This window comes from Pristiophorus japonicus, chromosome 3, assembly GCF_044704955.1.
Source record: "Pristiophorus japonicus isolate sPriJap1 chromosome 3, sPriJap1.hap1, whole genome shotgun sequence".
Taxonomy (NCBI): Eukaryota; Metazoa; Chordata; class Chondrichthyes; family Pristiophoridae; genus Pristiophorus; species Pristiophorus japonicus.
This window is the reverse complement of record NC_091979.1, coordinates 307,710,020-307,726,460: the sequence shown is the minus strand read 5'-3', so window position 1 is coordinate 307,726,460 and position 16,441 is coordinate 307,710,020. Positions and strand designations below refer to the sequence as shown.

General features: G+C 47.6%; 1 protein-coding gene across 1 annotated transcript in view; it reads right to left on the bottom strand.

Annotated features, from left to right (window-relative positions):
- The window catches only part of ipmkb (inositol polyphosphate multikinase b), a 136,388-nt gene extending 128,875 nt beyond the window's left edge, over nucleotides 1-7,513 (bottom strand). The window contains exon 1 of the mRNA XM_070874075.1: nucleotides 7,414-7,513. Coding sequence (XP_070730176.1) covers nucleotides 7,414-7,513 — 100 coding nt within the window. The remainder of the gene's footprint in view (nucleotides 1-7,413) is intronic.
- Nucleotides 7,514-16,441: the final 8,928 nt, after the last annotated feature.

Below are 16,441 nucleotides of genomic sequence, written 5' to 3'. Positions count from 1 at the left end.
GAGGAGGAGGAGGAGGAGGAGAGGAGGAGGAGGGGAGGAGGAGGAGGGAGGGGAAGGGGGAACGAGGAGGAGGAGGAGGAGAGGAGGAGGAGAGGAGGGAGGGAGGAGGAGGGAGAGAGGAGGTGGGGGAGAGGAGGGGAGGAGGGAGGGAGAGGAGGAGGTGGGGGGAGAGGAGGAGGGTGGGGAAAGGAAGAGGAGGAGAGGAGAAAGGAGAAAGGAGGAGAAAGGAGAAGGAGGAGGAAAGGAGGAGGAGGAGGAAGGAGGGGGGGGGAAGGGAAAGGAGAAGGGGGGGGGAAAGGGAAAGGAGAAGCGGGGGGGGAAAGGAGAAGCGGGGGGCGAAAGGAGAAGGGGGGGGAAAGGAGAAGCGGGGTGGAAGGAGAAGGAGAAGGAGAAGGAGAAGGAGAAGGAGAAGGAGAAGGAGAAGGGGGCGGGAGGGCTGAACGGGCCGGGCCCAAGACTACGGGCAGGGCCCATCCCCAGCACCAGATTTATAAGTAGGTGGCGTTGGGTCGGGTCGGGGTCGTGAGCGCAGGTCGGGTCAAGTCGGGTCCGGTCCGGGGACGGGGGATGAGGGAGGTCGGGTTGGTTCGGGTAGGGAGGGAGCGCGGGTCGGGTCGGTTCGTGTCTGACCCCTTTTATATCCGGAAGGTTGTTTGTGTCCTCCTTAGTGAATACCGAACCAAAGTACTTGTTCAATTGGTCTGCCATTTCTTTGTTCTCAGTTATGACTTCCCCTGATTCTGACTGCAGGGGACCTACATTTGTCTTTACTAACCTTTTTCTCTTTACATATCTATAGAAGCTTTTGCAGTCCATTTTAATGTTCCCTGCAAGCTTCCTCTCGTACTCTATTTTCCCTGCCCTAATCAAATCCTTGGTCCTCCTCTGCTGAGTTCTAAATTTCTCCCAGACCCTGGGTTCGCTGCTATTTCTGGCCAATTTGTATGCCACTTCCTTGGCTTTAATACTATCCCTGATTTCCCTTGATAGCCACGGTTGAGCCACCTTCCCTTTTTTATTTTTACGCCAGACAGGTATGTACAATTGTTGTAGTTCATCCATGCGGTCTCTAAATCCACTATCCACTGTCAATCCCTTAAGTATCATTCGCCAATCTATCCTAGCCAATTCACGCCTCATACCTTCAAAGTTACCCTTCTTTAAGTTCTGGATTATGGTTTCTGAATTAACTGTTTCCTTCTCCATCCTAATGTAGAATTCCACCATATTATGGTCACTTTTCCCCAAGGGGCCTCGCACAACGAGATTGCTAATTAATCCTCTCTCATTACACAACACCCAGTCTAAGATGGCCTCCTCCCTAGTTAGTTCCTTGACATATTGGTCTAGAAAACCATCCCTTATGCACTCCAGGAAATCCTCCTCCACCGTATTGTTTCCAGTTTGGTTAGCCCAATCTATATGCATATTAAAGTCACCCATGATAACTGCTGCACCTTTATTGCATGCACCCCTAATTTCCTGTTTGATGCCCTCCCCAACATCACTACTACTGTTTGGAGGTCTGTACACAACTCCCACTAGCGTTTTCTGCCCTTTGGTATTCCGTAGCTCCACCCATACCGATTCCACATCATCCAAGCTCATGTCTTTACTTACAATTGCATTAATTTCCTCTTTAACCAGCAATACCACCCCGCCTCCTTTTCCTTTCTGTCTATCTTTCCTAAATGTTGAATACCCTTGGATGTTGAGTTCCCAGCCCTGGTCACCCTGGAGCCATGTCTCTGTGATGCCAACCACATCGTATCCGTTAACTGCTATCTGCACAGTTAATTTGTCCACCTTGTTCCGAATACTCCTCGCATTGAGGCACAGAGCCTTCAGGCTTCCCTTTTCAATACACTTTGACCCTTTAGAATTTTGCTGTAAAGTGGCCCTTTTTGTTTTTGCCTTGGGTTTCTCTGCCTTCCCTTTTTACTCATCTCCTTTCTGTCTTTTGCTTCTGTCTCCATTTTGCTGCCCTCTGTCTCCCTGCATTGGTTCCCATCCCCTTGCCATATTAGTTTAACTCCTCCCCAACAGCACTAGCAAACACTCCCCCTCGGACATTGGTTCCGGTCCTGCCCAGGTGTAGATCGTCCGGTTTGTACTGGTCCCACCTCCCCCAGAACCGGTTCCAATGCCCCAAGAATTTGAATCCCTCTCTGCTGCACCACTGCTCAAGCCATGTATTCATCTGAGCTATCCTGTGATTCCTACTCTGACTAACACGTGGCACTGGTAGCAATCCCGAGATGACTACTTTTGAGGTCCTACTTTTTAATTTAGCTCCTAGCTCCTTAAATTCGTCTCTTAGGACCTCATCCCGTTTTTTACCGATATCGTTGGTACCAATGTGCACCACCCAACATGGCTTCATAAAAAAGAGGTCATGTCTCACAAATCTAATTGTATTTTTTGAAGTTACAAAGTTGGTGGACGAGGGAAGCCCAGCAGACATTGTCTACTAGATATGGCCCTTATGGCTCAGGGGATCAAGGGGTATGGAGAGAAAGCAGGGAAGGGGTACTGAGGGAATGATCAGCCATCTTATTGAATGGCGGTGCAGGCTCGAAGGGCCGAATGGCCTACTCCACCAATTTTCTGTGTTTCTATGTTACTTAGATTTCCAAAAAGCTTTTGGCAAGATACCGCATAAGAGGCCTTTCTATAAGATCTGAGCCTCTGGTATTAGCGGAAATATATTGAGCTGGATTCAGAACTGGCTGGCAGGACGCAGGCAAAGAGCAGTTATAGATGGACTTGGATCTGTTGAGAAACCCTGCTACCAGTGGTGTCCCACAGGGATCAGTGTTGGGACCGTTGCTTTTTACTATTTTTATTAATGATCTGGATTTTGGGGTTGGGTGCACAATTTGCAAATTTGCAGATGATACCAAGATCTGTGCGAGTGTTAGAACTGTAGAAGAGGATCGTCTGATTCAGGCAGATATTAATGTGTTGTGAGATTGGGTTCAAGTTTGGAAAATTATGCATAACTTAGACAAGTGCAGTGTTGTGCATGCGTGCAGGGCAAATGCTCCACATTCATACACCCTCCAGCGAAAGGCATTAAAGATGATGGGGATAGAAAGAGATTTGGGCATTCTAGTGCATACATCCTTAAAAGTACATGAGCAAGGCCATGCAGCGATAGCTAGAACAAATAGGGTGTTGGGGTGTTTGGACAATTGAGTATAAGATGAGGCGTAGTGTTTTTTCCCAGAACAAGACCTTAATCAGGCTGCACTTGGAATACTGTGTCCAGTTTTGGTCTCCTCACATGGTGGGTGATATTGGAAAGGGTGCAGAAGAGGGCCACTGGACTAATTCCAAGTCTAAAGCATCTTAGTTATCAAGATAGGCTAAAAGAGTTAAGACTCTATACCTTAGAGCAGCGTAGACTTAGGGCGATATAATTGAGGTTTATAAGATAATGAAGGGAATAGGCAGTGTTCCAGCTGACAGTTTATTTCAATTAAATAAGTTAGGAAGCACCGGGGGCACAAATGTAAGTTGTATAAGTCTAGATCTAGGTTAGATGTCAGGAGGTGGTTCTTTTCCCAGAGAATAGTAGACCTGTGGAACAAGCTGCCCTCTCATGTGGTGGATTCAGACACACTGAATTCCTTCAAGCGAAAACTGGATTTGATTCTGGCTGCGGTGGAGATTACCTCTTACAAAAGGTAGGTACTGGAGGGAATTTAATGGCCGTAGTGATCTCCTGGACTAGTTTCGATTGCCTCGATGAATCGGAGAGGAATTTCCCAGATTTCTTTTCCCAAATTGCTTGGGTTTTTAATCTTTTTTTTGCCTCTCCCAGGAGATCCCATAGTTTTGGGTGGGGTGGAGTGTATATGTTGTGATAGAAACATAGAAACATAGAAAATAGGTGCAGGAGCAGGCCATTCAGCCCTTCTAGCTTGCACCGCCATTCAATGAGTTCATGGCTGAACATGAAACTTCAGTACCCCCTTCCTGCTTTCTCGCCATACCCCTTGATCCCCCGAGTAGTAAGGACTTCATCTAACTCCCTTTTGAATATATTTAGTGAATTGGCCTCAACTACTTTCTGTGGCAGAGAATTCCACAGGTTCACCACTCTCTGGGTGAAGAAGTTTCTCCTCATCTCGGTCCTAAATGGCTTACCCCTTATCCTTACACTGTGACCCCTGGTTCTGGACTTCCCCAATATCGGGAACATTCTTCCTGCATCCAACCTGTCCAAACCCGTCAGAATTTTAAACGTTTCTATGAGGTCCCCTCTCACTCTTCTGAACTCCAGTGAATACAAGCCCAGTTGATCCAGTTTTTCTTGATAGGTCAGTCCCACCATCCCGGGAATCAGTCTGGTGAATTTTCGCTGCACTCCCTCAATAGTAAGAACGTCCTTCCTCAAGTTAGGAGACCAAAACTGTACACAATACTCCAGGTGTGGCCTCACCAAGGCCCTATACAACTGTAGCAACACCTCCCTGCCCCTGTACTCAAATCCCCTCGCTATGAAGGCCAACATGCCATTTGCTTTCTTAACCGCCTGCTGTATCTGTACACAAGGTATCGCAATTGTGTGGGACAGGCTCGATGGACCAGGTGGTCTTTACCTGTCCGTCATTGGTCATGTTTGTATGTTCGTACATGGGTCACCATGGGGTTAGGGTGGAGTAATGCAGTCTACAAAGTGCAGGGACTGCAGATGGGTCATCATGGGTTTGAGCAATGCAGCCTGTGAAAAATGTAGGGATTGCACAAGGGTCACCATTGGGTTAGGATGGAGCAATGCAGTCTGTGCAAAGTGCGGGGTCTACACAAAGGTCACCATGGGGTTGGGGATGGAGCAATGCAGACTGTGCAAAGTGCGGGGTCTGCACAAAGGTCACCATTGGGTTAGGGTGGAGCAATGCAGTCTGTGCAAAGTGCGGGGTCTACACAAAGGTCACCATGGGGTTGGGGATGGAGCAATGCAGACTGTGCAAAGTGCGGGGTCTACACAAAGGTCACCATTGGGTTAGGGTGGAGCAATGCAGACTGTGCAAAGTGCGGGATCTACACAAAGGTCACCATTGGGTTAGGGTGGAGCAATGCAGACTGTGCAAAGTGCGGGGTCTACACAAAGGTCACCATTGGGTTAGGGTGGAGCAATACAGACTGTGCAAAGTGCGGGGTCTACACAAAGGTCACCATTGGGTTAGGGTGGAGCAATGCAGACTGTGCAAGGTGCGGGGTCTACACAAGGGTCATCATGGGGTTAGGGTGGAGCAATGCAGACTGTGCAAGGTGCGGGGACTGCACGTGGGTTATCATGGAGTAAGGGTGGAACTGGACTTTGTGCTGCCACCTGATCCAATGCAATTACGGGCACAAGCACACTACCTCGCGGGGAAGGGATTAACGCATTCTGCCAGGTGCAGCTGCAGATCTACCATCAAGAAAGAAATAACTTGCATTTCTATAGCGCCCTTTCTTGACCACAGGACATCCCAAAGCACTTGCCAAAAAGGACAGTGCAGGAATCTTCCGCAATGGGAGTAGATCTTCTGGGTGCTGCTACTAGCAACCCGGGAGATATTTGCATTTTAAAGTTCCTGCCACAGTAACACCCCCACTTCCTGACGTCACTGGCTGTTGCCACAGAGAGCCAGGTCCCGCTAGTGTTCCGTAAACAGTATTTTTTTTGGTGGGGGTGAGGGGGAGGGAGTCAGGAATGGGGGCGGAAAAGAGGGAGTCAGGAATGGGGTGAAATGAGCGCGACTGGGGAATGGGACAAGGAGGATAGAGGTTTCTCTGCAGTGCAAGTCAAAGATCCAGCAGACATAAAACTGCAGGACTGCAGCGCCTCCAATGGCAGGGTGGTGTAATACAGTGTGACAAGTTTACATGGACAGATTTTATTAAAAATGCCAACATTAGAATTTCTATAAGCAAAGTTGACAGGACAACAGGAAGTAAGGTTCTATAGACAAGAAGTGCATGCAGACATAAGACTTTTATTACATTAAATAAAGATAGCTGGTTATAATTTGCGAAAAGTACAATTTGCAGAAATGGTGAATTTAGAAATGACTGAAAGAAAATGCGAGTCCTGAAGGCAGGAGTGTTATTTTCTACTAGGATCTGAGGGGATTCCAACATCTAAAATAAAGTGATTTTCAATGCTTCATTTGCTGCATTTTCTGTCACTTTTAGAGCTTACTATAATTCTGCCTTTCAAATAAAAAATAATGACTCTTGGAATTATTACAGATATTTTAAATATGAAAATAAAACTTCAGTACAACTTTAAAGGATCCAGTTCTTTTCATTGAGAATTGTAACCTCAGATATATCAAGTCCGCTAACATGTTGTCGCCTCCTAAAACAGTGCCCATCTTTCCCCAACTGCACGCTTAAACCTCTCCAATCAGGTTTGCGCCCAGCCACAATAATGAAACAGCCCTAATCAATTGTCACATGACATTCTTGTGTTCATTCCCCCGCCCCCTTCTCCTTTTCAGACACTAAAGCTTTTGAAACAGTCACCCACACCATCCTCCTCCAACGCCTCTCCTCCAATGTCCAGCTCAATGAGAATACCATCGCACCATCTCTTTCTTGGCTACATGAAGACTCTTGGCAACATCATTCGAAGACACGTGATTACTTTCCAGATGTACCCTGATGATATCCAGCTCTACCTTCCCACAACCTCTCTCAATCCTTCCACTGCTTCTGTGCTGTCAGATATCTAGTCTTGGATGAGCCAGAATTTCCTCCCGTTAAACACTAGAATGACTGAAATCATCATCTTCAGCCCCCACCACAAACTCTGTATCCTCGTCACCAATTCTATCCCCCTCATCATCATAGGCGATCCCTCAGACGAGGATGACTTGCTTCCACGAGAGTTCACAGATGTTTCAATGAAGGACCCTGATGTTCCAGTCCTGAACTCCAGTTGAGGGGGGTGGAAGATGCCTTTGCGTGGATTTTTTTAACGTGCGGTGACCGTTGCACACCAACCACCACACGGGCTTGACAGAGCTAGGCCTTTATCCAGTGGCAAGGGTTAACCAGGATGGCTAGAGACCTGCTCTGCTGCATGGACCTAGCGCGCACACATATCGCAATGTGGGCTGGCCCGTGCTGCCCCTGGGCCCCCGGCTCTTATGAGCCCCGTAACCTCATTTGCCACACCTCCGCCATGATGTTCCAGGGCCGGCGCAGCTCTGAATGCACCAGGGCTCATGTGCTGCAGTTTGGACAAACTGTGTTAACTCGTTTGTGCAACAGCGGTTCTGACTTGCCCTTTGCTTGATCTCCTCTGCCTCTATTGTGCTATTCAGTCCTATTAAGGGGCCTGTTTCTCTCCTCTTTCCCCCAGGGTTCTGGGTCTGTACCCAAACGTTGCCCCCTCCCCAGTTATCGACTCACGTTGAACTAGACTGTTTGCAACCTGTCCTATTTGACCCTGAGCTGAACTTCCAACCCCATATCGCCCTCCATCAAAAAGACCATACAATTCCACCCCCATGGCACCGCCCACCTCCAGCCCTGCCCGCCATTTTTTCCAAAAGCCTCCAGTCCTGCCATCCAATTGTCTGATTGGCCAGAGGTAACAGGAATGGATCTATTGTGATTAGCTCTGATTTGAATGGGGCCAGGAGGGCTACTTTGGGCCCCTCAAAAGTGGTTTGGGCCACTACTGCCCCAAGCTCCCCCTCTTCCTTTAAGACGCTCCTATAAACCTACCTCTTTGGCTAAGTTTTGGGTCACCTGTCCTAATATCCTCTTCTTTAGCACTATGCTGCTTCCTGCGACTTGCCAAATTTTGTTTGATAATACTGCTGTGAAGCCCCTTTGGATTGTTTTACGATGTCAAAGGCGCTATATAAATGCAAGTTGTTGTTACTGTAGTTCCCTTGCTGATAGCGAGGCAGCTTCCAGGGCACCCAATATTGCACCAGCCAGTACCCAGCAAGCTGCCTTTGGGCACCCTTTGTGTGGGCAGGCAGCTCACCAGCTCCATTTAAACGAGGCCTGGACATTCAAATGGACTGAGCTTCCGCTGCAACTCCTGGTCGATCGGCCTGCCTGTTCTGCTGGCCAGGAACTGAAAACTCCCCTATATGAGTCTTTACGAAGGTTCAAGGAGGATTTAAATCACTGCAAGTTGCAGGAGACAGCACTCAGTGAGGCTGAGTGAACAGATGATTCTATAATTCTATTCTTCTATGGTCCCTCCAGCATCTTCTGGCCACTCATTTGACACCCTGAAGAAAGTGAGGATTGGTAAAATATTTGCCCATAAATTGGGGTTGGAGGCTTCCCGTGGGCGGATGCCTCTGACCTGAAAAATTTCTGCGCAAGTACATGGTGGTCCGGGAGGAGCGTGGGATTCTGGTGGGGAGGCCTTCTCTTCCCGCGCTGCAAAGCGCGTTCCCGTCCTCCAGGTTCCCACGCAGAAGGTGCAGTCGCATGTGACTGCTCAGCCAAACAGGTACAGTATTCCCAATTAATAGTAATGGGAACTCCGTATCTACAAGTTCTCATTGCTATTAATGAGAAAAAAAAACAAACACAATAACACCAAATTAAAAATTTAGAACACACCCCACATAATTAAAATGAATTGAAATTAAAGTTAATAAATTCTGAATTTTTAAAAAGTTTTTTAAATTATGGTTTAAAATAAATTTAACGTAGTGAGCAGGGTTTTTAAAAATAAAGTGTGTTTTTTAAATTTAATGTAATTATATTTTTGTATGTTTTTAAACTCTTACGCCTGTAAAAGTACGCTATATGCCTGCTTTTATCAGGCGCAAGAGTTTTGAGGATATTTGCTGGGCAAGATATGGGAAAATACCGCAATCTTGCCCATGCAAATGTCCTCGCTCCCGCGATGCGAATGATCCGTCGAGCACCAGCTTGACCGATCGGAAAAGCCCGTTTTCAATGCATGCGCATTGCGCGCTGAAAACCGGCTTTTGTGATGCCTTCCCGGGTCCGCAGACATTCCGTACGGAACCAGGGGGGCTGGGATTTCCAGGCAATTGTTGCATATTTTTTGAATGGCGTGAACCAAAAGAAACTTGAATTCGGTGGTGAGCAATTCAACTTTAAATATTATTACCTAAACAACAATCACAGCACTAAATTAAAAAAAAAATGATGTAAGGTCTTTTTGGAGATGTTTTGCCGTGAGAAGGCGTTCTATAAATGCAAGTATTTCTCACTTTTAAGTCACCTCCAATGTTTCTTTAAGCAGCACATCTTTCGTCAGCAATGCTGGTTATGTCCAGCAGGTGTCAATCGAACTCCTTTAGGACTTGAATTTGTTAATTTTGTTTGCAGATCTATCCCAGACACGAGAGGGCACTCGAATGCTGCACTCCTCTCCAGCAGCACTGTTCAGGTCAGTGGCGATGATCTCCTCCTGTGCAGCAAAACTGCACCATACATTACAACAGTGACTACACTTCAAAAATACTTCACTGGTTGTAAAACGCTTTGGGAGGTCTTCAGGTCGTGAAAGTTCTTTCTTTTTCTTTACTCAAATGCGGGAAAGGTTCCTCTGGTCAGTAGTAAAACCATAATTGTGCTCCTAAGAAGAACTCTTCCCTCATTTGATTATAATGTTGTTACACAGGGCAACTGACAGATCATCATCATCATAGGCAGTCCCTCAAAATCGAGGAAGACTTGCTTCCACTCTAAAAGTGAGTTCTCGGGTGACTGAACAGTCCAATACAGGAATTACAGTCTCTGTCGCAGGTGGGACAGACAGTCGTTGGAGGAAAGGGTGGGTGGGAAGTCTGGTTTGCCGCACGCTCCTTCCGCTGCCTGCGCTTGTTTTCTGCATGCTCTCGGCGATGAGACTCGAGGTGCTCAGCGCCCTCCCGGATGCACTTCCTCCACTTAGGGCGGTCTTTGGCCAGGGACTCCCAGGTGTCGGTGGGGATGTTGCATTTTATCAAAGATGCTTTGAAATGTTTCCTCTGCCCACCTTGGGCTCGCTTTCCGTGTAGGAGTTCTGAGTGGAGCACTTGCTTTGGGAGTCTCGTGTCAGGCATGCGAACAATGGAGCCCGCCCAACGGAGCTGGTCGAGTGTGCTCAGTGCTTCGATGCTGGGGATGTTGGCCTGGATCGAGGATGCTAACGTTGGTGCGTCTGTCCTCCCAGGGGATTTGCAAGATCTTACGGAGACATCGTTGGTGATATTTCTCCAGCAATTTGAGGTGCCATACAGGAGGACGGTATCATTGCCAAAGCATCAAATGATCCTGTGAATTTTTGATTTAAACTTTGGATTTGAATGTGGCCCTCCATTTAAATTGAATGATTCCCCTGAATATAGACTAAACTCAGAAACATTTGCATCAGGATCACAATTTATTTTTTATTTTCTTGTGCCGTACTTCAGATCTTCCCCCGCACACGCTGTTTCGCTAGCGAGCCGATGCCGGCCAGAGCAACTTGAGTTAACAGGCCCTCTATTGTGTTTTGCTCCTACTCAGAACCCTCCCTGACTGCCTCCCAAAGGCAGGAATCTTGGCACATGCTCCAAACCCTGGCATCATCACCAGGCGGCCAAGAGGGTATCAGGTTAAACCCAGCAATTACAGGTCAGTCAGTTTAACCTCGGTCGTGGGGAAGCTTTTGGAAATGATAATCAGGGACAAAACTAACAGTCACTTTTACAAATGTGATTTAATTAAGGAAAGCCAGCACGGATTTGTTAAAAGCAAATCGTGTTTAATTAACTTGATTGAGTTTTTTGCTGAGGTAACAGAGAGGGTTACATAAGAACATAAGAAATAGGAGCAGGAGTAGGCCATTTGGCCCCTTAAGCCTGCTCCGCCACTCAATAAGATCATGGCTGAACTGATCATGGACTCAGCTCCACTTCCCGGCCCGCTCCCCATAACCCTTTACACCTTTATCGCTCAAAAATCTGTCCATCTCCCTTAAATATATTCAATGACCCAGCCTCCACAGCTTTCTGAGGCAGAGAATTCCACAGATTTACAACCCTCCGAGAAGAAATTTCTCCTCATCTCAGTTTTAAATGGGCGGCCCCTTATTATGGGCCCAAGTTTCGGGCCGCGCCTAGGATGGCGCAGCCCCGACCTGGACGTCCGTTTTTCACGCCACAAAGTGCGCCTAAAAAAAACTTACAGATTCTCCGGCGTCCTGATGGTCCTCTGGAGCTGGGCGCGGCGCAGCACAAGCTGTAGGGGGCGGAGCCAGGTCCCTGCGCTGAAAACAGTGCCGGGACCTCTGCACATGCGCGCTACAGTGGGCGCGCATGTGCAGTAGCTCCAGGCGCCCAAAACTGTGTCGGAGGGGCCCGAAGCACGCAGCCCCTAGCCCTGGCCGAATGGCCTCACTGGGGCTGCGTGCATAAGGCTGCCTCCCACGGCCAGCTCCTGCTTCCTCCCGACCCGACTCGACTCCCGCTTCCCCCCCGCCCCCGGACCGGACCCGACCCCGACACCGACATCGACACCGACCCGACCCGCGCTCCCCCCCCACCCCCCCACCCGACCTGACCTCCCTCTCCCTCCCTCCCTCCCACCACCCCCCCGACTCGACCCGCGCTCCCAACGCCCCCCCCCCCCACCCGGACCCGACCCGACCCAACCTGACCTCCCTCCCCCGCCCCTGACACGAACCGACCCGACCCGACCTCCCTCCCTCTGCGCCCCCCCCCCCCCACCGACAGGTGCTCCCTCCCTCCCCACCCGAACCAACCCGACATCCCTCCTCCCCCCCCCGACCCGACCCGTGCTCCCGACCCGACCCCCCACCCCCGACCCAACCCGAACCGACTTCCCTCCTCCCCCCCCCCCGACCCGACCCGCGCTCCCGACCCCGGACCCGACCCGACCCGACCCGCGCTCCCGACCCCGGACCCGACCCGACCCAACGCCACCTACCTGTAAATCTGGTGCTGGGGACGGGCCCTGCCTGAAGTCTTGGGCCCGGCCGGGCCCTGCCCGTTCAGCCTCCCTCCCCCTTCTCCTTCCCCCCCCCTTCTCCTTCCCCCCCCCTTCTCCTTCCCCCCCCCTTCTCCTTCCCCCCCCCTTCTCCTTTCCCCCCCATTCTCCTTTCCCCCCCATTCTCCTTTCCCCCCATTGTCCTTTCCCCCCATTCCTCTTTTTCCCCCCTTCTCCTTTCCCCCCCCTTCTTTCCTCCCCCTTCTTTCCTCCCCCTTCTCCTTTTCCCCCCCTTCTCCTTTCCCCCCCTTCTCCTTTCCCCCCCTTCTCCTTTTCCCCCCCTTCTCCTTTCCCCCCCTTCTTCTTTCCCTCTTATTTCTTATTAAATTTTTTTTGATTGATTTATTCGTTGATTTATTGATGTATTTATCATTTATTATTGATGATGGCTCTTTATTTGTAAAACTGAAGTGTTTAATGTCTGTAAACTTCCCTTTTAAACCCCCCCACCCCATTCCCTACGCCTGATTTGTAACCTACGCCTGATTTTCTAAAGTGTGGACAAGGTTTTTTCGAGCGTACAAAAATTTTCACTTACTCCATTCTAAGGTAGTTTGGAGTAAGTTTTCACTGACGAAACTTTGAAAACAGGCGTAAGTGGCTGGACACGCCCCCTTTTGAAAAAAACATTCTGTTCCAAAGTGAAACTGTTCTAACTGACTAGAACTGGAGCAAACTAAATGCCAAGAATTTGAATTTCTAAGATACTCCGTTCTACACCAGTTGCTCCAAAAAATCAGGAGCAACTGAGGCCGAAACTTGAGCCCTATGAGACTATGTCCCCTAGTTTTAGTTTCCCCTTTGAGTGGAAATATCCTCTCTGCATCCACCTTGTCGAGCCCCCTTATTATCTTATAAGTTTCAATAAGATCACCTCTCATTCTTCTGAACTCCAATGTGTATAGGCCCAACCTGCTCAACCTATCGTCATAAGTCAACCCCCTCATATCCGGAATCAACCTAGTGAACCTTCTCTGAACAGCCTCCAATGCAAATATATCCTTCCTTAAATACGGAGACCAAAACTATACGCAGTACTCCAGGTGTGAACTCACCAATACCCTGTACAGCTGTAGCAGGACTTCTCTGCTTTTATACTCTATCCCCCTTGCAATAAAGGCCAACATTCCATTTGCCTTCCTGATTACTTGCTGTACCTGCATACTAACTTCTTGTGTTTCATGTATAAGGACCCCCAGGTCTTTCTGTACTGCACAGCTTTGCAATTTTTCTCCATTTAAATTATAATTTGCTTTTCTATTTTTTCTGCCGAAGTGGATAACCTCACATTTTCCCACATTATTCTCCATCTGCCAAATTTTTGCCCACTCACTTAGCCTGTCTATATCCCTTTGCAGATGTTTTGTGTCCTCCTCACAATTTGCTTTCCCACCCATCTTTGTATCATCAGCAAACTTGGCTACATTACACCCGGTCCCTTCATCCAAGTCATTAATATAGATTGTAAATAGTTGAGGACCCAGCACCGATCCCTGCAGCACATCACTAGTTACTTTTTGCCAACCGGAAAATGACCCATTTATCCCGACTCTCTGTTTTCTGTTAGTTAGCCAATCCTCTATCCATGCTAATATATTATCCTCAACACTGTGAGCTTTTATCTTGTGCAGTAACCTTTTATGTGGCACCTTGTCAAATGTCTTCTGGAAATCCAAATACACCACATCCACTGGTTCCCCTTTATCCACCCTGTTAGTTACATCCTCAAAAAACTCCAGCAAATTTGTCAAACATGATTTCCCTTTCATAAAACCATGCTGACTCTGCTTGATTGAAACATGCTTTTCCAAATGTCCCAGTACTGCTTCCTTAATAATGGACTCCAGTATTTTCCCAATGACAGATGTTAGGCCAACTGGTCTATAGCTTCCTGCTTTTTGTCTGCCTCCTTTTTTAAATAGGGGCATTACATTTGCAGTTTTCCAATCTGTTGGGACCGCCCCAGAATCCAGGGAATTTTGGTAAATTACAACCAATGCATCCACTATCTCTGCAGCCATTTCTCTTGCGACCCGAGAATGTAAGGTTGATGAGCGCAATATGGTTGACGTGGTGTATATGGACTTCCAAAAGGCATTTGATAAAGTGCCACACAATAGGCTTGCCAGCAAAGTTGAAGCCCATGGAATAAAAGGGACAGTGGCAGCATGGATATGAATTGACTAAGTGACGGGAAACATAAAGTAGTAGTGAACGGTTGTTTTTCGGACTGGAGGAAGGTATACAGTGGTGTTCCACAGAGGTCAGTACTAGGATCACAGCTTTTCTTAATATATATATTAATGACTTGGATGTGGGTGTACAGGGCACAATTTCAAAATTTGCAGATGACACAAAACTTGGAAGTACAGTGAACAGTGAGGAGGAGAGTGATAGACCTCAAGAGGACATAGACAGGCTGGTGGAATGGGCGATGAAATTTAAAGAAAGAAAGACTTCCATTTATATAGCCTTTCACGACAATGGGACGTCACAAAGTGCTTTACAGACAATGAAGTACTTTTGGTGTGTCGTGACTGTTGTTATGTGGGAAAGGCAGCAGCCAATTTGCACAGAAAAGTGCAGTGATACATTTTGGTAGGAAGAAGGAGGGGAGGCAATATAAACTAAAGGATACAATTCTAAAGGGGGTGCAGGAACAGAGAGACCTGGGGGTATATGTGGACCAATTGTTGAAGGGGGCAGGGCAGGTTGAGAAAGCGGTTAAAAAAGCAGATGGGGTCCTGGGCTTCATAAATAGAGGCTTAGAGTACAAAAGGAAGGAAGTTATGATGAACCTGTATAAAACACTGGTTCGGCCTCAACTGCAGTATTACGTCCAATTCTGGGCACCACACTTTTAGGAAGGATGTGAAGGCCTTAGAGAGGATGCAGAAAAGATTTACAAGAATGATTCCAGGGATGGGGCTTCAGTCACATGGATAGACTGGAGAAGCTGGGGTTGTTCTCATTAGAGCAGAGAAGGTTGAGAGGAGATTTGATGGAGGTGTTCAAAATCATGAGGGGTCTAGACAGGGTCAGTTAGAGAGAAATTGTTCCCATTGGCACAATGATCAAGATATATATATATTTTTTAAATACATAAATAACTTTAATTTAAATTAAAAAAAATATGTTGTGCATTTTTTCTATCTTTTATTATTGGTTATGGGGGCTGTTTCTCATTCAGAATAATAGGAACTCCAACTTACGGAGTTCCCATTATTATGAATGAGAATATACTGCACCTGATTGGCTGCCCTGGGCCATGTGACCCCAGCTCCAGGCCTGCGCATGTCCTGATGTGCATGCGCTGCGACGCGCAGTCATTGGAGGCATCAGGACCGGGATCTTGCATGGGCGCAGCAGAAACAGGTAAGTGCGCTTTTTTCTAGAATCCAGTCGAACACCCATGGGGAGGAGAAACTGGGATTTCTGAGCCATAATATTTCAGAGATCCTCAAATGTGTTGTCACCTCTCAAATCCATGCCCATCTGTCCCACAACTCCATGTTTTAATCTCTCCAATCAGACTCCACTCCTGCCACAGCACTGAAACAGCCCTAGTCAAAGTTACAAATGACATCATTCTATGTGACTGCAACCATCCTAAACTATCCCCCCTCATCCTTTCTTATTGGCACTTTCTTGGTCTCCTGATCATATACCAATCTCCCTTTTCATGTACGTTGTATCATCACCTTTTCCCACTGGCAGGACAGGCTGAGGCGCCTCAGCAGAATAATTGCAAGCATCTACATTTTTAGGATTTAGAGGCAGCCTGAATGTTTTCCCTTCCATTGGAATTCTAAGATAGTTGCTAGGAAACCAGACACAGACGTTGCAAGAGAGGTGAATCAGAAGGATACTGAATAACTGAGGGCGTAAAATATTTAACACTGCTTCTGAGTCAGAGTTATGTATCATTTCATGAAGAGCACAAAGAACAGCTAAAGGCTGCTGATTGTTGAATGTGTCACATATTTGACAAGAGATGCTTTGCTGTTACCGTACAATAACTTTGTTATCCACTCGGTATTTCATTGCGGTTATAGCTAGTGTATTGCCCGTCGGTGGTGATTACCATTAAAAAGTTGGCATCAGTAAAAGCGATCATGATTGTCGTAAAAACCCAATTCACTCGTGTCCTTTACGGAAGGAAACCTGCCCTTTTGACCCGGTCTGGCCTCCACGTTACTCCAGTCTCACACTACTGTGGTTGACTCAACTGCTCTCTGAAGTGGCCTCGCAAGCTTGTATTATACTGCTACATGCAGCGGTTCAAGAAGGTGACCCACCATCGCCTTCTCAGGATGATTAGGGGTGGGCAGTAAAAATGCTGTCCTTGCCAGCAACACCCACATCCCTCGAATGTGAGAAAAAGGAACTAATGTACTTGTCAAATGGAATAGGAGAGAAGGCAAAGCAACAAGCACATTGTGTGAAACCAGAATGCAGATAG